Below are 25,211 nucleotides of genomic sequence, written 5' to 3' on the forward strand. Positions count from 1 at the left end.
AGTGCACCCCCATGTAGCTGTCAGGCGAAGTTGCAGAATGTTGCGCTTTTATCAGGCAGTTTATTGTGCAAAGTCTATTGTGCATTTTTTTCTTTTACTAGATGGCGCTGTCAGTACTAGTTTTCTTTTATAGTACATTTCCCACCACTATTCCATATCACAGTCGTATCTCACCTGTCCTGCAAACCTGGTCTGTACCTGGTTAGAATAAACATGCTTGTAGTGATAGGACGGCACAGACCCCCCCCCCCCCATGTCATATGCATTTTCTATATCTAGACCCACATGTAAATAACATTCTGTGACTCACACAGACATTCTACAATCGTCCTTCTTTCTACATGTGTCATGTTTCCGCCCGAACGAACTTTCAAGGCAGACAAAAAAGAGAACAACGGAAAAAATCTCTCAGAAACAATCGGATCACTAAATATTACAGAGTTATCAATAAGATAGAGAGAGAGAGAGAGAGAGAGATATGATAGATAGATAGATAGATAGATAGATAGATAGATAGATAGATAGATAGATAGATAGATAGATAGGAGAGAGATAGATAGATAGATAGATAGATAGATAGATAGATAGATAGATAGATAGATAGATAGATAGATAGATAGATAGATAGATATGAGAGAGAGAGAGAGAGAGAGAGAGAGAGAGAGAGAGAGAGATAGATAGATAGATAGATAGATAGATAGGAGATATATAGATAGATATGAGAGAGATAGATAGATAGATAGATAGATAGATAGATAGATAGATAGATAGATAGATAGATAGATAGATATGAGAGAGAGAGAGAGAGAGAGAGAGAGAGATAGATAGATAGATAGATAGATAGGAGATAGATAGATAGATAGATAGATAGATATAGATAGATATGAGAGAGATAGATAGATAGAGAGATAGATAGATAGATAGATAGATAGATAGATAGATATGAGATAGATAGATAGAGAGAGAGAGAGAGAGAGAGAGAGAGAGATAGATAGATAGATATGAGATAGATAGATAGATAATGAGATAGATAGATAGAAGATAGATAGATAGATAGATAGATAGATAGATAGATAGATAGATAGATAGATAGATAGATAGAGAGATAGAGAGAGAGATAGATAGATAGATAGATAGATAGATAGATAATGAGATAGATAGATAGATAGATAGATAGATAGATAGATAGATAGATAGATAGATAGATAGATAGATAGATAGATAGATAGATAGATAGATATGAGATGGATATGAGAGATAGATAGATATGAGATAGATAGATAGACAGATAGATAGATAGATAGATAGATAGATAGATAGATAGATAGATAGATATGAGATAGATAGATAGATAGATATGAGAGAGATAGATAGATAGATAGATAGATAGATAGATAGATAGATAGATAGATAGATAGATAGATAGATAGATAGATAGATATGAGAGAGATAGATAGATAGATAGATAGATAGATAGATAGATAGATAGATAGATAGATAGATGATAGGTAGGATGGCTGAAACGTTGCTGAACCTGAGTGAATAAAGTCTCACATTCACTTCAACCTTATAGTTTCGCGATCTCTTTATTATTTTCTAGATAGATACAAAAAAAGTCCATTAATCCGTTATCCAACAATCCAGAAAGGCTGAGCTTCATAGGAAATGTAAGCAAAAGAATGAGCAGAAAACGAATTAGAAGCTTTGATTTTATTTTTGGCTCTTCCTGAGAGTTACATTACAAATGGATTTAATCCAGAATATTTGATAATCCGGAACCTATCAAGTCCCATTGATGCTGGATTAAAGGAATAAACGTGGAAGATTTACAGAGAAAAGAGGAAGACAACCAGCAACAAGATGATGACGACCATCATGAACATGACCGAGAAGCCGGAAGCACCCGCAGAAGACGCCACATTCTGGGGAAATATTATTGGTCACATGTTATCACCAGGAGTCAAAAGCAACAGCGCATAATAATAATGGGAAGATCCTACGGGGTGATGACATCACAACAGATTATACTGCATAATATTCTCGCCCATTGAAGCAGATAATCTCAATCCCCCTCCTCATTATTGCTGTATGCACGGTCCTCATCATGGGGGGCTGTTTATGGCTGAGAACTCGCATGGAAGAAATTAAAGGGGTATTCCAGCCAAAAACATTGATAATCTATCCACTGGACAGGTGATAAATGTTAGTGGGGGTCCAACCACTGTAATGGGGGACGGGCAAGAGCGAGTTGAATACGCTTTATTCAAACTGTATGAGAGTGACGGAAGCAGCCGGGCGCAAACTCCTCCGTGGTCATTACCATGGTCCTGTCTTACAATCGGTGAGGGTCCAGCGGACCCTCCAATATTTATCAGTGGATAGATTATAATGTGTATGGCTGGAATACCTCTTTAAAGGGGTTATGTGGGAACCAAAATGATCAGTGTAGTCCCTGCAGTGAGTGATACACTCGCTATTATACATTCCGGTCCCCCGTCGCGCTGATTCTGAGATCTTCATAGATTTATATAGCGCTGCCGGGGGGATCGGAGGTCTAGTTGCACAGTCTTCTTTGATGACTATACGATTCTTCGTCAGGTGTCTGACCCCGCTATATTCTATGTACTCACTGCGCTACTTCTCCTGCTTGTACATGGAGTATAGCGGGGTCGGCCACGTGACGAAGAATTGTATAGTCATCAAAGAAGACTGTGCAACTAGACCTCCGGTCCCCCGGCAGTGCTATACAAAATCTATGAAGATCTCAGAATCAGCACGACGAGGGACCGGAATGTATATTAGCGAGTGTATCACATACAGCAGGGACTACACTGATCATTTTTGGTCCTCGCATGACCCCTTTAAGGGGTTTACTACATTTTGTTACCTACATCACAGACAGACACAGGGGTAGCTGTACACAGACCCCAATGCAGGGACCGTGCATACAGCATCCTAAATCTCTGCTCCTGGTGCAGGGGCGGATTGGCCATGTTCTTCACTGGGAATTTTACCAGTGGGCCGGCCGCCCGCCCCACTGCTCAGGGGCCGCTCTCCTGAACAGTCCTGGACCTGGTATGACTATATCTTTGGAGCAACTTGGCTATTGAGGAGTGATTTAATCCTGTACCTTGGCCTCCATTGTGTCATGATGTTCCTGACGTCACTTGCTCCGGCCTTTTGTATTTCTGCCAGTGTCACGTTGCGACCTTTCATCGAGCCTTGCTGATCAATGCACAGTCCTATTTACATTCATGGAAGCTGTGCCATTGACCAGTTGACTCCAGAGGTTGGCGCAACACATTGACCAACTCCCCTGGCATCGTCATTGGTACAGGTTACACAAGACCCATGTTGTAACTTTTGCTACAAGGTGTGGTGGTCTATATTTCATCAGACCTTAATATATTGCTAGCAAGAAGGGGCAACCAGGTAAGATCAAAGTTTATGTAATTGATTATGGAAGAGTGCGAGTCTCCTGAACAACGCAGGTAAAAGTTTAGACAAAGTTTAGAAAGTTGAAAAAGTTTTTACCCCGTGTTAATTTTTGCTCTTCTCACACTGGATTGAGCCATTTCTAAGTTCTATTTTTCTTTCTGGGTGACAACCAGTGTAGACTCTATTATTACCCGTACAGTGGTTGTCACCCAACTTTCCAGGATTCCTGAATAGTAGATCTGTCCAGTTCTATGCAGTAATACATCAGCTTGTCATCTTGTAAAGTGTCCATACACCCAGACAACCCCTTTAAGCAGATTTGAAGAATAGAAGAAGTTATTTTGTGCTCTAAATTCCAGGGAAATTAACAACTTGCGTAATTGTGGGAACCGACTTTTATTTTCCTGTAATACACATGACCCAAAATTCTCATACGCACTCGAGAAATAATACTGTATCATTTCCTAGTGTTTACAATATAAATAAGTGCTCTCCAACCTGTGGCTCTCCAGCTGCTGCTAAACTACAACCCCCAGCATACCCTGGGGCAAGCTGTCATGCTGGGAGTTATAGTTTTGCCACAGGATAGAGACATTTGCTAAAGAGCATGTGGGCAGCATGCCCCCCAATATTGGAAATGTAAAAATATACAATTACGACAATCATGGCAAAACATGCATAAAAAACCCCACTCGTATATTCCTATGCTGCGCACGTAACGCCATTACAGGATTTATAGAACCTCCTATAACAGAAGGGGCCAGACTCAGGTAAGTCGCTATGTGCCTACTGAGGGGTCTCAGTAATAGGTTTGCCCCATAAGTGCTTCAGCCACCAATGTGCCCACGTTAAAGCCACAGCTGAAGATGTGCCCTCATAAGTATCTCAGCAACAGGTGTGTCCAGATAAGGGGCTAAGCCAAAAATGTGCACCCATAAGTGTAAGCGCCATGGCTAAAGATGTGTCCCCATAAGTCTATCAGCCACAGGTGTGCCCACATAAGGGGCTAAGCCAAAAAGGTGCCCCCATAACTGTATCAGCCACATGTGTGCCCACATAAGGGCCTCAGCCCTAAATGCCCACCTTACTGGCTTTGCCTCAGGTGCTGTGCAGTCACTATCAGGCTCTTGTGCCAGAGGGGGCCCAAAAGCCCCATTGGTACATAAGAAGACACCAGTATTACATATGTCACATGGTATTGCATTGGGGCCCAAGTGTAATGCCTCTGGATGGATGGATAGATAGATATGAGATAGATAGATAGATAGATAGATAGATAGATAGATAGATAGATAGATAGATAGATAGATATGAGATAGATAGATAGATAGATAGATAGATAGATAGATAGATAGATAGATAGATAGATAGATAGATAGATAGATATGAGATAGATAGATAGATAGATAGATAGATAGATAGATAGATAGATAGATAGATAGATATGAGATAGATAGATAGATAGATAGATAGATAGATAGATAGATATGAGATAGATAGATAGATAGATAGATATGAGCTAGATAGATAGATAGATAGATATGAGATAGATAGATAGATAGATAGATAGATAGATAGATAGATAGATAGATAGATAGATAGATAGATATGAGATAGATAGATAGATAGATAGATAGATATGAGCTAGATAGATAGATAGATAGATAGATAGATAGATATGAGATAGATAGATAGATAGATAGATAGATAGATAGATAGATAGATAGATAGATAGATAGATAGATAGATAGATGATCTTCCTGCCTGTTCCCCTGTACTCGCCCCTCTTGTTATACACCCCCCTCCCCTCACTTCCAGCATGGTGTAAACTTCTGCAATCCTAGTCGTGACGTCACGGACAACGCCCCCTCCGTGCCCCCTCTGTCTCTATGGCTATGGATCAGGCGGCCGCACTCCCGTAGACACGCCCCCATCATACGTCACTCACTGCCCGCACACCCCCTCCCCCCGGGACTGCTGACGTGATATCACCAGCCGGCTGTGAAGAGAAAACCGGCTTTTACCGGCCAGTCGCGGCACAGAGCGGGGAGCTAGCGGGAGGATGAGTGACTGACCGGGGACACCGACCTTTATCCGTCCAGCAGCCGGGGACATGGCTCAGAGCAAGGACACTCTTCTGCACCTCCTGGCTGGAGGGTAAGAGCATGGCGGGGGATCATGTTGTGTCATCTAATATTACATGACGGGAACGTTACTCCGGTCTCCCTCACACCGCTGGGGGACTACAACCCCCAGCATGTCCTGTCACCTGCCTCTGCTGGGACTTGTAGTTCAAAGCTTCACTAAGAGGCAGGTGTATCGTCTGTTCTCGTGCTGATACAGGGCAGAGCTACATGTGACAGTTACATGTTATCTTCAACATGTATGTAGTGTTATGTGTCATCTCACTGGACCATGAGGCGATGATAATCTAGTGTAATATATAATAATATAGTGTCATAATATAACAGCATGTATGATAATAGACCTAGTGTAATATACCATAGTATAATATATAATAGACAGTGTAATATACCATAGTATAATATATAATAGACAGTGTAATATACCATAGTATAATATATAATAGACCTAGTGTAATATACCATAGTATAATATATAATAGACCTAGTGTAATATACCATAGACAGTGTAATATACCATAGTATAATATATAATAGACAGTGTAATATACCATAGTATAATATATAATAGACCTAGTGTAATATACCATAGTATAATATATAATAGACAGTGTAATATACCATAGTATAATATATAATAGACAGTGTAATATACCATAGTATAATATATAATAGACAGTGTAATATACCATAGTATAATATATAATAGACCTAGTGTAATATACCATAGTATAATATATAATAGACCCAGTGTAATATACCATAGTATAATATATCATAGACAGTGTAATATACCATAGTATAATATATAATAGACAGTGTAATATACCATAGTATAATATATAATAGACAGTGTAATATACCATAGTATAATATATAATAGACAGTGTAATATACCATAGTATAATATATAATAGACCTAGTGTAATATACCATAGTATAATATATAATAGACCCAGTGTAATATACCATAGTATAATATATCATAGACAGTGTAATATACCATAGTATAATATATAATAGACAGTGTAATATACCATAGTATAATATATAATAGACAGTGTAATATACCATAGTATAATATATAATAGACAGTGTAATATACCATAGTATAATATATAATAGACAGTGTAATGTACCATAGTATAATATATAATAGACAGTGTAATGTACCATAGTATAATATATAATAGACTGTAATATACCATAGTATAATATATAATAGACCCAGTGTAATATACCATAGTATAATATATAATAGACCTAGTGTAATATACCATAGTATAATATATAATAGTGTAATATACCATAGTATAATATATCATAGACCTAGTGTAATATACCATAGTATAATATATAATAGACCCAGTGTAATATACCATAGTATAATATATAATAGACAGTGTAATGTACCATAGTATAATATATAATAGACAGTGTAATATACCATAGTATAATATATAATAGACAGTGTAATATACCATAGTATAATATATAATAGACCTAGTGTAATATACCATAGTATAATATATAATAGACAGTGTAATATACCATAGTATAATATATAATAGACTGTGTAATATACCATAGTATAATATATCATAGACCTAGTGTAATATACCATAGTATAATATATAATAGACAGTGTAATATACCATAGTATAATATATAATAGACAGTGTAATATACCATAGTATAATATATAATAGACTGTGTAATATACCATAGTATAATATATCATAGACCTAGTGTAATATACGATAGTATAATATATAATAGACAGTGTAATATACCATAGTATAATATATAATAGACAGTGTAATATACCATAGTATAATATATAATAGACCCAGTGTAATATACCATAGTATAATATATAATAGACAGTGTAATATACCATAGTATAATATATAATAGACCTAGTGTAATATACCATAGTATAATATATAATAGACCCAGTGTAATATACCATAGTATAATATATAATAGACCTAGTGTAATATACCATAGTATAATATATAATAGACCCAGTGTAATATACCATAGTATAATATATAATAGACAGTGTAATATACCATAGTATAATATATAATAGACAGTGTAATATACCATAGTATAATATATAATAGACAGTGTAATATACCATAGTATAATATATAATAGACAGTGTAATATACCATAGTATAATATATAATAGACCCAGTGTAATATACCATAGTATAATATATAATAGACCTAGTGTAATATACCATAGTATAATATATAATAGACAGTGTAATATACCATAGTATAATATATAATAGACCTAGTGTAATATACCATAGTATAATATATAATAGACAGTGTAATATACCATAGTATAATATATCATAGACAGTGTAATATACCATAGTATAATATATCATAGACCTAGTGTAATATACCATAGTATAATATATCATAGACAGTGTAATATACCATAGTATAATCTATAATAGACCTAGTGTAATATACCATAGTATAATATATAATAGACAGTGTAATATACCATAGTATAATATATAATAGACAGTGTAATATACCATAGTATAATATATAATAGACCTAGTGTAATATACCATAGTATAATATATAATAGACCTAGTGTAATATACCATAGTATAATATATAATAGACAGTGTAATATACCATAGTATAATATATAATAGACCCAGTGTAATATACCATAGTATAATATATAATAGACCTAGTGTAATATACCATAGTATAATATATAATAGACAGTGTAATATACCATAGTATAATATATAATAGACAGTGTAATATACCATAGTATAATATATAATAGACCTAGTGTAATATACCATAGTATAATATATAATAGACAGTGTAATATACCATAGTGTAATATATAATAGACAGTGTAATATACCATAGTATAATATATAATAGACAGGGTAATATACCATAGTATAATATATAATAGACCCAGTGTAATATACCATAGTATAATATATAATAGACATATACCATAGTATAATATATAATAGACAGTGTAATATACCATAGTATAATATATAATAGACAGTGTAATATACCATAGTATAATATATAATAGACAGTGTAATATACCATAGTATAATATATAATAGACCTAGTGTAATATACCATAGTATAATATATAATAGACCTAGTGTAATATACCATAGTATAATATATAATAGACAGTGTAATATACCATAGTATAATATATAATAGACAGTGTAATATACCATAGTATAATATATAATAGACCTAGTGTAATATACCATAGTATAATATATAATAGACCTAGTGTAATATACCATAGTATAATATATAATAGACCTAGTGTAATATACCATAGTATAATATATAATAGACAGTGTAATATACCATAGTATAATATATAATAGACAGTGTAATATACCATAGTATAATATATAATAGACCTAGTGTAATATACCATAGTATAATATATAATAGACCTAGTGTAATATACCATAGTATAATATATAATAGACCTAGTGTAATATACCATAGTATAATATATAATAGACCTAGTGTAATATACCATAGTATAATATATAATAGACAGTGTAATATACCATAGTATAATATATAATAGACAGTGTAATATACCATAGTATAATATATAATAGACCTAGTGTAATATACCATAGTATAATATATAATAGACCTAGTGTAATATACCATAGTATAATATATAATAGACCTAGTGTAATATACCATAGTATAATATATAATAGACCTAGTGTAATATACCATAGTATAATATATAATAGACAGTGTAATATACCATAGTATAATATATAATAGACAGTGTAATATACCATAGTATAATATATAATAGACAGTGTAATATACCATAGTATAATATATAATAGACCCAGTGTAATATACCATAGTATAATATATAATAGACCTAGTGTAATATACCATAGTATAATATATAATAGACCTAGTGTAATATACCATAGTATAATATATAATAGACCCAGTGTAATATACCATAGTATAATATATAATAGACCTAGTGTAATATACCATAGTATAATATATAATAGACAGTGTAATATACCATAGTATAATATATCATAGACCTAGTGTAATATACCATAGTATAATATATAATAGACAGTGTAATATACCATAGTATAATATATAATAGACCTAGTGTAATATACCATAGTATAATATATAATAGACAGTGTAATATACCATAGTATAATATATCATAGACCTAGTGTAATATACCATAGTATAATATATAATAGACAGTGTAATATACCATAGTATAATATATAATAGACAGTGTAATATACCATAGTATAATATATAATAGACTGTAATATACCATAGTATAATATATCATAGACCTAGTGTAATATACCATAGTATAATATATAATAGACCTAGTGTAATATACCATAGTATAATATATAATAGACAGTGTAATATACCATAGTATAATATATAATAGACAGTGTAATATACCATAGTATAATATATAATAGACCTAGTGTAATATACCATAGTATAATATATAATAGACAGTGTAATATACCATAGTATAATATATAATAGACAGTGTAATATACCATAGTATAATATATAATAGACAGTGTAATATACCATAGTATAATATATAATAGACCTAGTGTAATATACCATAGTATAATATATAATAGACAGTGTAATATACCATAGTATAATATATAATAGACAGTGTAATATACCATAGTATAATATATAATAGACAGTGTAATATACCATAGTATAATATATAATAGACCTAGTGTAATATACCATAGTATAATATATAATAGACCTAGTGTAATATACCATAGTATAATATATAATAGTGTAATATACCATAGTATAATATATCATAGACCCAGTGTAATATACCATAGTATAATATATAATAGACCCAGTGTAATATACCATAGTATAATATATAATAGACCTAGTGTAATATACCATAGTATAATATATAATAGACCTAGTGTAATATACCATAGTATAATATATAATAGTGTAATATACCATAGTATAATATATCATAGACCTAGTGTAATATACCATAGTATAATATATCATAGACAGTGTAATATACCATAGTATAATATATAATAGACCTAGTGTAATATACCATAGTATAATATATAATAGACCCAGTGTAATATACCATAGTATAATATATAATAGACAGTGTAATATACCATAGTATAATATATAATAGACAGTGTAATATACCATAGTATAATATATCATAGACCTAGTGTAATATACCATAGTATAATATATCATAGACCTAGTGTAATATACCATAGTATAATATATAATAGACCCAGTGTAATATACCATAGTATAATATATAATAGACCTAGTGTAATATACCATAGTATAATATATCATAGACCTAGTGTAATATACCATAGTATAATATATCATAGACCTAGTGTAATATACCATAGTATAATATATAATAGACAGTGTAATATACCATAGTATAATATATAATAGACCGTGTAATATACCATAGTATAATATATAATAGACAGTGTAATGTACCATAGTATAATATATAATAGACAGTGTAATATACCATAGTATAATATATCATAGACCTAGTGTAATATACCATAGTATAATATATAATAGACAGTGTAATATACCATAGTATAATATATAATAGACCGTGTAATATACCATAGTATAATATATCATAGACAGTGTAATGTACCATAGTATAATATATAATAGACCTAGTGTAATATACCATAGTATAATATATAATAGACCTAGTGTAATATACCATAGTATAATATATAATAGACAGTGTAATATACCATAGTATAATATATCATAGACAGTGTAATATACCATAGTATAATATATAATAGACAGTGTAATATACCATAGTATAATATATAATAGACCTAGTGTAATATACCATAGTATAATATATAATAGACAGTGTAATATACCATAGTATAATATATAATAGACAGTGTAATGTACCATAGTATAATATATAATAGACCTAGTGTAATATACCATAGTATAATATATCATAGACAGTGTAATATACCATAGTATAATATATAATAGACCTAGTGTAATATACCATAGTATAATATATAATAGACAGTGTAATATACCATAGTATAATATATCATAGACAGTGTAATATACCATAGTATAATATATAATAGACAGTGTAATATACCATAGTATAATATATAATAGACCTAGTGTAATATACCATAGTATAATATATAATAGACCCAGTGTAATATACCATAGTATAATATATAATAGACCCAGTGTAATATACCATAGTATAATATATAATAGACTGTAATATACCATAGTATAATATATAATAGACCTAGTGTAATATACCATAGTATAATATATAATAGACAGTGTAATGTACCATAGTATAATATATAATAGACAGTGTAATATACCATAGTATAATATATAATAGACAGTGTAATATACCATAGTATAATATATAATAGACCCAGTGTAATATACCATAGTATAATATATAATAGACCTAGTGTAATATACCATAGTATAATATATAATAGTGTAATATACCATAGTATAATATATCATAGACCTAGTGTAATATACCATAGTATAATATATAATAGACCCAGTGTAATATACCATAGTATAATATATAATAGACAGTGTAATATACCATAGTATAATATATAATAGACAGTGTAATATACCATAGTATAATATATAATAGACCTAGTGTAATATACCATAGTATAATATATAATAGACAGTGTAATATACCATAGTATAATATATAATAGACTGTGTAATATACCATAGTATAATATATCATAGACCTAGTGTAATATACCATAGTATAATATATAATAGACAGTGTAATATACCATAGTATAATATATAATAGACCTAGTGTAATATACCATAGTATAATATATAATAGACAGTGTAATATACCATAGTATAATATATAATAGACTGTGTAATATACCATAGTATAATATATCATAGACCTAGTGTAATATACCATAGTATAATATATAATAGACAGTGTAATATACCATAGTATAATATATAATAGACAGTGTAATATACCATAGTATAATATATAATAGACCCAGTGTAATATACCATAGTATAATATATAATAGACAGTGTAATATACCATAGTATAATATATAATAGACCTAGTGTAATATACCATAGTATAATATATAATAGACCCAGTGTAATATACCATAGTATAATATATAATAGACCTAGTGTAATATACCATAGTATAATATATAATAGACAGTGTAATATACCATAGTATAATATATAATAGACCCAGTGTAATATACCATAGTATAATATATAATAGACCTAGTGTAATATACCATAGTATAATATATAATAGACAGTGTAATATACCATAGTATAATATATAATAGACCTAGTGTAATATACCATAGTATAATATATAATAGACAGTGTAATATACCATAGTATAATATATCATAGACAGTGTAATATACCATAGTATAATATATCATAGACCTAGTGTAATATACCATAGTATAATATATCATAGACAGTGTAATATACCATAGTATAATCTATAATAGACCTAGTGTAATATACCATAGTATAATATATAATAGACAGTGTAATATACCATAGTATAATATATAATAGACAGTGTAATATACCATAGTATAATATATAATAGACCTAGTGTAATATACCATAGTATAATATATAATAGACCTAGTGTAATATACCATAGTATAATATATAATAGACAGTGTAATATACCATAGTATAATATATAATAGACCCAGTGTAATATACCATAGTATAATATATAATAGACCTAGTGTAATATACCATAGTATAATATATAATAGACAGTGTAATATACCATAGTATAATATATAATAGACAGTGTAATATACAATAGTATAATATATAATAGACCTAGTGTAATATACCATAGTATAATATATAATAGACAGTGTAATATACCATAGTATAATATATAATAGACAGTGTAATATACCATAGTATAATATATAATAGACAGTGTAATATACCATAGTGTAATATATAATAGACAGTGTAATATACCATAGTATAATATATAATAGACAGGGTAATATACCATAGTATAATATATAATAGACCCAGTGTAATATACCATAGTATAATATATAATAGACATATACCATAGTATAATATATAATAGACAGTGTAATATACCATAGTATAATATATAATAGACAGTGTAATATACCATAGTATAATATATAATAGACAGTGTAATATACCATAGTATAATATATAATAGACCTAGTGTAATATACCATAGTATAATATATAATAGACCTAGTGTAATATACCATAGTATAATATATAATAGACAGTGTAATATACCATAGTATAATATATAATAGACAGTGTAATATACCATAGTATAATATATAATAGACCTAGTGTAATATACCATAGTATAATATATAATAGACCTAGTGTAATATACCATAGTATAATATATAATAGACCTAGTGTAATATACCATAGTATAATATATAATAGACAGTGTAATATACCATAGTATAATATATAATAGACAGTGTAATATACCATAGTATAATATATAATAGACCTAGTGTAATATACCATAGTATAATATATAATAGACCTAGTGTAATATACCATAGTATAATATATAATAGACCTAGTGTAATATACCATAGTATAATATATAATAGACCTAGTGTAATATACCATAGTATAATATATAATAGACAGTGTAATATACCATAGTATAATATATAATAGACAGTGTAATATACCATAGTATAATATATAATAGACAGTGTAATATACCATAGTATAATATATAATAGACCTAGTGTAATATACCATAGTATAATATATAATAGACCTAGTGTAATATACCATAGTATAATATATAATAGACCCAGTGTAATATACCATAGTATAATATATAATAAACAGTGTAATATACCATAGTATAATATATAATAGACTGTAATATACCATAGTATAATATATAATAGACCTAGTGTAATATACCATAGTATAATATATAATAGACAGTGTAATATACCATAGTATAATAGACCCAGTGTAATATACCATAGTATAATATATAATAGACCTAGTGTAATATACCATAGTATAATATATAATAGACAGTGTAATATACCATAGTATAATATATAATAGACAGTGTAATATACCATAGTATAATATATAATAGACCCAGTGTAATATACCATAGTATAATATATAATAGACCTAGTGTAATATACCATAGTATAATATATAATAGACAGTGTAATATACCATAGTATAATATATAATAGACAGTGTAATATACCATAGTATAATATATAATAGACAGTGTAATATACCATAGTATAATATATAATAGACAGTGTAATATACCATAGTATAATATATAATAGACAGTGTAATATACCATAGTATAATATATAATAGACCTAGTGTAATATACCATAGTATAATATATAATAGACAGTGTAATATACCATAGTATAATATATAATAGACAGTGTAATATACCATAGTATAATATGTAATAGACTGTAATATACCATAGTATAATATATAATAGACCTAGTGTAATATACCATAGTATAATATATAATAGACAGTGTAATATACCATAGTATAATATATAATAGACAGTGTAATATACCATAGTATAATATATAATAGACTGTAATATACCATAGTATAATATATAATAGACCTAGTGTAATATACCATAGTATAATATATAATAGACAGTGTAATATACCATAGTATAATATATAATAGACAGTGTAATATACCATAGTATAATATATAATAGACAGTGTAATATACCATAGTATAATATATAATAGACCTAGTGTAATATACCATAGTATAATATATAATAGACAGTGTAATATACCATAGTATAATATATAATAGACTGTAATATACCATAGTATAATATATAATAGACAGTGTAATATACCATAGTATAATATATAATAGACCTAGTGTAATATACCATAGTATAATATATAATAGACTGTAATATACCATAGTATAATATATAATAGACAGTGTAATATACCATAGTATAATATATAATAGACTGTAATATACCATAGTATAATATATAATAGACCCAGTGTAATATACCATAGTATAATATATAATAGACAGTGTAATATACCATAGTATAATATATAATAGACCTAGTGTAATATACCATAGTATAATATATAATAGACAGTGTAATATACCATAGTATAATATATAATAGACCTAGTGTAATATACCATAGTATAATATATAATAGACAGTGTAATATACCATAGTATAATATATCATAGACCTAGTGTAATATACCATAGTATAATATATAATAGACAGTGTAATATACCATAGTATAATATATAATAGACCTAGTGTAATATACCATAGTATAATATATAATAGACAGTGTAATATACCATAGTATAATATATCATAGACCTAGTGTAATATACCATAGTATAATATATAATAGACAGTGTAATATACCATAGTATAATATATAATAGACAGTGTAATATACCATAGTATAATATATAATAGACTGTAATATACCATAGTATAATATATCATAGACCTAGTGTAATATACCATAGTATAATATATAATAGACCTAGTGTAATATACCATAGTATAATATATAATAGACAGTGTAATATACCATAGTATAATATATAATAGACAGTGTAATATACCATAGTATAATATATAATAGACCTAGTGTAATATACCATAGTATAATATATAATAGACAGTGTAATATACCATAGTATAATATATAATAGACAGTGTAATATACCATAGTATAATATATAATAGACAGTGTAATATACCATAGTATAATATATAATAGACAGTGTAATATACCATAGTATAATATATAATAGACAGTGTAATATACCATAGTATAATATATAATAGACAGTGTAATATACCATAGTATAATATATAATAGACCTAGTGTAATATACCATAGTATAATATATAATAGACCTAGTGTAATATACCATAGTATAATATATAATAGTGTAATATACCATAGTATAATATATCATAGACCTAGTGTAATATACCATAGTATAATATATAATAGACCCAGTGTAATATACCATAGTATAATATATAATAGACCTAGTGTAATATACCATAGTATAATATATAATAGACCTAGTGTAATATACCATAGTATAATATATAATAGTGTAATATACCATAGTATAATATATCATAGACCTAGTGTAATATACCATAGTATAATATATCATAGACAGTGTAATATACCATAGTATAATATATAATAGACCTAGTGTAATATACCATAGTATAATATATAATAGACCCAGTGTAATATACCATAGTATAATATATAATAGACAGTGTAATATACCATAGTATAATATATAATAGACAGTGTAATATACCATAGTATAATATATCATAGACCTAGTGTAATATACCATAGTATAATATATCATAGACCTAGTGTAATATACCATAGTATAATATATAATAGACCCAGTGTAATATACCATAGTATAATATATAATAGACCTAGTGTAATATACCATAGTATAATATATCATAGACCTAGTGTAATATACCATAGTATAATATATCATAGACCTAGTGTAATATACCATAGTATAATATATAATAGACAGTGTAATATACCATAGTATAATATATAATAGACCGTGTAATATACCATAGTATAATATATAATAGACAGTGTAATGTACCATAGTATAATATATAATAGACAGTGTAATATACCATAGTATAATATATCATAGACCTAGTGTAATATACCATAGTATAATATATAATAGACAGTGTAATATACCATAGTATAATATATAATAGACAGTGTAATATACCATAGTATAATATATAATAGACCGTGTAATATACCATAGTATAATATATCATAGACAGTGTAATGTACCATAGTATAATATATAATAGACCTAGTGTAATATACCATAGTATAATATATAATAGACCTAGTGTAATATACCATAGTATAATATATAATAGACAGTGTAATATACCATAGTATAATATATCATAGACAGTGTAATATACCATAGTATAATATATAATAGACAGTGTAATATACCATAGTATAATATATAATAGACCTAGTGTAATATACCATAGTATAATATATAATAGACAGTGTAATATACCATAGTATAATATATAATAGACAGTGTAATGTACCATAGTATAATATATAATAGACCTAGTGTAATATACCATAGTATAATATATCATAGACAGTGTAATATACCATAGTATAATATATAATAGACCTAGTGTAATATACCATAGTATAATATATAATAGACAGTGTAATATACCATAGTATAATATATCATAGACAGTGTAATATACCATAGTATAATATATCATAGACAGTGTAATATACCATAGTATAATATATAATAGACCTAGTGTAATATACCATAGTATAATATATAATAGACCCAGTGTAATATACCATAGTATAATATATAATAGACCTAGTGTAATATACCATAGTATAATATATAATAGACAGTGTAATATACCATAGTATAATATATCATAGACAGTGTAATATACCATAGTATAATATATAATAGACAGTGTAATATACCATAGTATAATATATAATAGACCTAGTGTAATATACCATAGTATAATATATAATAGACAGTGTAATATACCATAGTATAATATATAATAGACAGTGTAATGTACCATAGTATAATATATAATAGACCTAGTGTAATATACCATAGTATAATATATCATAGACAGTGTAATATAATAGAGTGCAGAATAATATACTAAAGCATAGTTTACTATTGAATTATATAATGTAGTGTAATATAATGTAGTATAATATAGAGCATAGTATAATATAATAGTGTAATATAATGTAGTATAATATAGAGCATAGTATAATATAATAGTGTAATATAATGTAGTATAATATAGAGCATAGTATAATATAATAGTGTAATATAATGTAGTATAATATAGAGCATAGTATAATATAATAGTGTAATATAATGTAGTATAATATAGAGCATAGTATAATATAATAGTGTAATATAATGTAGTATAATATAGAGCATAGTATAATATAATAGTGTAATATAATGTAGTATAATATAGAGCATAGTATAATATAATAGTGTAATATAATGTAGTATAATATAGAGCATAGTATAATATAATAGTGTAATGTAGCCTGGTGTAATAGGAGTATTATATAATAGTATAATATCTACCCATGGTCATATACATGATGCGTTCTGCGGGTGACGGTCGGTCAGGTGACATCAGGCTCCGGTTCTCTATTTACATTCCTATTATACAGTATTTGTCATATTCCCATCCTCCGGCATTTAACCCTGTCACCGCTGTCCTATAATGAGCAGTCATTGGTGCTGTCCATACTTCTTGGTTATGATGGGGCAGTGCTGGGGGGGTCATAGGAAGGAAGCATGGGCACTGCAAGGTCACATGGAGATTATAGGGACACACGGATGGCCGGGGGGATCTACCATTTGTAAGACCTTGGTGGGTATAACCGGGGCTACTTCTGATGCTCTGTTACTTCGTATCCATGGCGCCTCAGAAGACACAGTGTATTATTTATTAGCGGCCATGCTTTGTGGATAGAGTTACTGTTACTTTTAAGAGTCCTTGTTTCTGCTGATTGGTTAATAAGTTTTGGTTTCCTCCATCAACAATTCATCTGGTTTGCGATCAGCGTTCTGATCAGTCTAAGGAATCAATCATCAGGGAGAGGAAGGCGAACCTCGTATTAAAGGGGCTCTCCGGGAACAAGGCGTCCGGGGTTTCTCCTTAATGTCCTTCAAGACTTACTACATAGCAGTGACTCTCCAGCACTTCTGCAAAACTACAACTCCCAGCATGCCAGTTTTGAAATAGCCGGAGAGCCTCGTTTTGGGGTCCACGCCACTATAGGGGCTCCTTTAACCCTTGTCAGTAGTTTGCAATCGTCGCCCCGCTGCTCCGCACAGTCCACGCTGCGGTCTTGTGATTTTTTTTTTTAAAGAAAATTAATATTTGGCAGCATTTTTTCTGACTTCATATAAACCAACTATCACGGTGATGGTGGGGCTGCCACGTATTAGAAGCGGGGTTCGGCTATGGCTACCACATCCATGTTGGGGGTTCTGTCTCTGGCCTTGGTTGACTACGTTAACAATATTGGCGTATTTAGCGACACCTTTTTTTTTTTTTAAGACAAACGCCACTGAACGAGGCAAAAAAGCGGCAAAGCCAGGTTTGCGGCGATTTTGGCAAAGTGCCACGGACACGAAAAATATAGATTAACCCTTTGAGATGTGTTTCCTGGATGCTGTTTAGCAGTTAATGGAGTGGATCTGGCCGCAGTGATTTTTCTAACCGTCCGCCATTGTGCTGCCGGCGTCTCATTCATTCCTTAGCCGGTATTGCAGCATCCACAGGGCGACCGTGTGTTTCCAAAACCCACAAGGCGCCTCGTGTGACGGAGCCGGAGCGGCAGGTCGCGTCACTGTGTGGGTTCGGTTTTCGAGATTCCTTTGATGCTTCTCTTTGTTAATTTGTTTTACTTTCCAGTGACTCAGGCGTAATTTCCGCCCCTGCTGCACGCTATTAACCCTTTGTGTGTCGCGCTGCACTTTATTCTTGGTTATGGCTTCCTTATCTTGCTCTTTGCATTATTTCCTCTCCCGGAAACAGGTTAGAGATTGTCTATTATCTCATCGGAGCAGCGGTGGTAGTAAATTGCCTCCCCTGCATTTATTGGTGACCTTCAATGTGTCACCTGTGCCTTAGGGGCAAACGTGGAAATCTATAGTTCTTATAGTCCTGGTATGATGGAGACCTGTTGTGCGGCATGGATGACGATCACTGGTCCAGCTGGCACCTCCATGATGGTTTCTTCTGGTGGAGTCGCCCAATGATTGTCCCACCCGTCCAAAAAGTTTGCACTCACATTTGAACTAACCGTCACCCGTGGACCAGCAAGTGGATCCAACCTGACCGATCCACTTTCCTCTTTAACCACTTAATATTTCCTGTGCCCCCCCTTCCGGGCCAGGGGTGGGTATATCCGCTGTGCAAGGGGCCCTGAGGGCAAGCGGGGAGGGGGGAGTATGTTTAATGAAACCTTATACCTTTAATATATGTGGCACCTGATACTAGGATGGTGAGTAGTCAGAAGCTGGCACCAGGGTGCTGATGTGGCAAAGGTGCCCTCTGCTACCTATGTCCGCCCCTGTCTCAGGAAATTGGGTGCCAGGGTGCATTTACACCCATTTCTATGTTGGCAGCGGTTGCTGGTTGCTTTGCTTAAGAGCAGTAGTCTGCAATCTGTGGCTCTGCAGCTGCTGTGGAACTACAACTCCCAGCATGCTCTGGCATTGCAGACCAGTGAGGTCACGAGAGAATGCCTGGAAACTCACATATATTATGTAACCTACGTGCCAATTTCGTCCAGTGACAAACTGTTCATAGCCTTTCGAGGAAGGAAACGTAATGGTCTGGATCCTTCTAGTGCACGTTGTCCCCGTGATTATATAAACCCCCCCCCCCCGTGTGTGTGAATGAGGCTTACATAACCTCCCGCAGTGCAGCGACCGCCCCCTCCTCACAATGGGCCATGTACTGAGCCTCCTCTGTCCTGATCTGTGGTGCCGGTGGATGAGCCTGGAATATTCAGCCTGTTCACGTGTCCACGTACAGTTCTGAGCCTCGGGATATCTGACCCCTTCCTGTAGAATTACATGGCCAAACTGATGAATTTTTTTCCGCTTGTCCTGTAGAAGTGGATAAATGGCGCAGTTGGCAGCCTTATGGGAATTGGTTTAAAATGACCGATTCCTGCAAAAAGGTGGAGTCCCTTTAAGTGATGGGCTGTGCAGCTGAAGTTGTATGGTGGCGCCTGAATCCTGCAACTTTTTGTTTCGCTCCTCGTAAATTGTAAGGGTTGTGGGATTGGTAGAGCAACAATCTCTCTATAGCAGGGGTCCGCTACCTGCAAAACTACAGCTGCTGTGAAACTACAACTCCCAGCATGCACTGACAACCAAAGGCTATATTATTCCAGCCAAAGGTCATCAGGGCATGTTGGGAATTGTAGTTTTGGAGTGCTGAAGGTTGCGGACTTCTGCTCAATGGTGTTATAATCTACTACAAATGATGGGAACCGCTGTATTCTCATTGCATGGCTCAGTCCTAATCTATGGAATACAATGTTGCAGGACGGCGCATCCTATACATCAATGTGCACCAGTCGTTGAGCTGTAGCAGACATTGTATTCTTTTTAGGATCCTTAGAAAACATGTTGCCATAATAAAGCCTTTGTAGAAGTGTCGTGGACAGGTAGGTCGGTTCTCTGCCCGCCTGGTTCACCCTCGCCCGCCTTTCTCTCACGTGACTGGGGTGTAGTGATATGATTCTGTTGGACATGGTAGAGGGGTATTACAAGAACACGTATTGATGGGGTTTCTAGGTTTATCTCCTATGGGGGGGGGACCAACACCCTTGACATTGTCACCCAGTGATGTTGCAACCTCACCCAAGTCCTGGTGCCTCAGGGTGCACAAAACCCACTCTGCTATGCAAGACATCAGCAATGCTATAAACGAACAGGGCTTTGATGGCATCCAAGGGGGGTACGTGCCATGCAGCTGTTGGGGGGCCTTGTTTGGGTATGGGGTGTGTAAATCGGGGCCCCCTCTCCGTGCTCCAGAATCGAAGGTGATGCAATGGTGGGGGTGGGGCAGGCTCAGCGATGTTATGTGCCTTGATCGTAGGGGGTGATAACATGGACGAGCACCAGCAGGGGTCCCATTCTGGCGTTTTTACTATTAGGGACCCTCTGCTCTATGTACACCTGTTAATACACATGGTGATGGCTGCACAATGATGTAATAACTGCAGGTGGATCGCTGTTATACCCATAGTGATGTCCTGCATGTGACACTTGGGGGGGGGCACTCTGGTATGGGGGTCCGGGATCCTCCTGCTTTATACGTCCTCTGTGTGCATTCTGTCTTATGTGGTCTGTGGTAAAGCGCAGGGTGAGAAGGGTGTGATGGTGATTAACCCAGGAAGCGACTGTAGACTGGCAGGCTGCACCCCTCCCGGAGGACGCTGGGGCTCGCTGCCTTGTAATTACCGTACTAATATAATCATTATACTGTAATATGACGGTGTCGGTCAGATCTACAACGTAGGGTTCAATTCTAAATCCCTCTAATCCGGCATCCAATAATCCAGCAAAGAACTGCAGGGTAATCTGGAATATTATTAGCCAAGAAGCAAGAAACTGAACAGAAATGACCAAATTATCATCCAGCAATATATGTTAGAAATATACTTTGCGCTTCTATTGCTGTTTTCAGGATCTCTGCTTGCTGTCAGTGACTGGAAGTATATGGCCCGGAGCACGACTCGATAGATGTATAAAAGTCTTCTCTTTAGGCTACATGCACCAAAACCGCAGCAATACGCAGGAAGTGTGCAGGTAAAATCGCACCTAATCATGCGTTTCTCAATGCGGTTTTTACGTTTTGGTGCAATTTTCCTCAGCACTAGACAAATACAATTCACAAGCGAAAAAAGATAAATTGACAGGCTGCAGATTTTAAAATTCGCACCGCAGGTCCATTTACATGCGGTTTTGCTGCACGAAAATACGCATTGTGTGCATTGCCCTTAAAGCCAGAGCTCGATGGCGATGTTACGCATGGCGACTATTGCACTATTTGATTGTGGCAAATTGCGCTGGTAACCGGGGGCTGCCATGCGATTTTGTGTGATCGCAGAGTCGTTGTAAAATTGTCATTTAAGCGACTCACGGGCAAACTCAATGCTTCCCTAAAAGCAGAAGTAGCTGCACGGCTGCGTGCAAACATCGTTCCCATAGGGAAAGATTGAAGTTGTGGTAAAGCTGCGAATCAAATGCGATTTCATTAAGCTTAAGCCTTAAAAGAAAAAAAAAAACCTTGCGCCTGTGTGACCAGGGCCGTGTTGGATGAATTTTACAGCTTGTGAAATTTTAAGAGTGGTTGTTCAGGATTAGATAAACGTGGCTGCATTCTACCAGAAACAGTGCCACACCTATCCACTGGTTGTGTGTGGTATTGCAGCTCAGCTCGATTCACTTCAATTGAGTCAAGCTGCAATACCACACACAACCTGTGGACAGGGGTGGCGCTATTTTTGGAAGAAAGCAGCCATGTTATCCTAGTCCTTGACAACCACTTTAAAAAAAAACAAAACAAACGTTTCCATTCACTGACTGCAACAGAGATCCTTAAGCAGAAAAGGGCAAATTTACCAAGCTCTGTAAGATTTAGACTGTGTAAACTTAGACCCGGCAGTCAGATGATGCGCCAAATTTATCAGTCATGCACACCGTATGATAAATTTGGCGCATCTCTCTAGACATGTTAGACGCCTCTTGATTGGCGTCGTTTCCAACATTTTTTTATTTTTTTATGTCGCAGAACTTTTCACTATACACTAAATACTCCTTGTTTACATATAGCTGTAGTGGATGTTACACCGCATTCTGCTGAACTGTATATTATTGTATAGTATGAATTCTTTAGATCGTAATAACCTCATCTCCTTCTCACGCAACAAACCGACCAATCACATCAATGTTTCTATAGGAGCGGCTTAGAAGAATAAACAGCCGGAGTTCTGCTGACTTTGTCACGCTGTTTCCATACGTTCTCGCACACAAGATATATAGATGTGAGTGTATGTAATATATACATAGTTCTAGGGGTGTTCCCGGAAGAAACATTGATGTCTGACATTAGGATAGGCCGTCCGTGTATGATCTGTGGGAGTCAGACTCCTGTGAGTTAATAGTGGGGGGGGGGTCCGCTGTTTCGGGACACTCCTCTCTTGGTTAGGGGGGGGGGGGGGGAAGCGGTTACTTGGAGCGTCTCTCTCTGGAGGACCTGTCCTGTATTACACCGACAACACATTGATTTGAATGGACACTGTGTAATACTTCATTTCCCCTGTGTTGGCGCTGCAGGGAAACTGAACACTTACTGCCAGGTTTCCCCACAGATCACAACTGATCGCTGGGGATCCCAGCAGGAGAACACTTTGTTATTTTCTTATTGTCAAGGGATTCTTCTAACAAGTAGGGGTCGTCCAAAGCGAAGCACCCTTTATAATTGTCGATGTGCATGCTGCATGCCACTTTACTGCAGCTGCTGTAATAATTTCCCGTTCCGTTATAAATGGTCATTTGTCATTCTATCCCCCACAACGCTCTATAACTGACTGGTGACGTCATACAGGGGTGAATAAAACTAGACCGGTGCCCCCCCCGTTCCACAAATATTACTATGGAATATAGTTTTTAGTTGAATAACTTTGCAGACACTTGTACAGGTTTTGAGTTATTTCATGTCTTTTTCTCTATTCAC

The 25,211-nt window shown here is 32.7% G+C and overlaps 1 protein-coding gene across 1 annotated transcript in view; it reads left to right on the top strand.

Annotated features, from left to right (window-relative positions):
- Window positions 1-5,396: 5,396 nt before the first annotated feature.
- Window positions 5,397-25,211, top strand: part of SLC25A33 (solute carrier family 25 member 33) — a 35,221-nt gene continuing 15,406 nt past the window's right edge. The window contains exon 1 of the mRNA XM_075839287.1: window positions 5,397-5,595. Within this exon, the coding sequence (XP_075695402.1) occupies window positions 5,552-5,595 (44 nt within the window). The 5' untranslated portion in view covers window positions 5,397-5,551. The remainder of the gene's footprint in view (window positions 5,596-25,211) is intronic.

This window comes from Rhinoderma darwinii, chromosome 10, assembly GCF_050947455.1.
Source record: "Rhinoderma darwinii isolate aRhiDar2 chromosome 10, aRhiDar2.hap1, whole genome shotgun sequence".
Classification (NCBI taxonomy): Eukaryota; Metazoa; Chordata; class Amphibia; order Anura; family Rhinodermatidae; genus Rhinoderma; species Rhinoderma darwinii.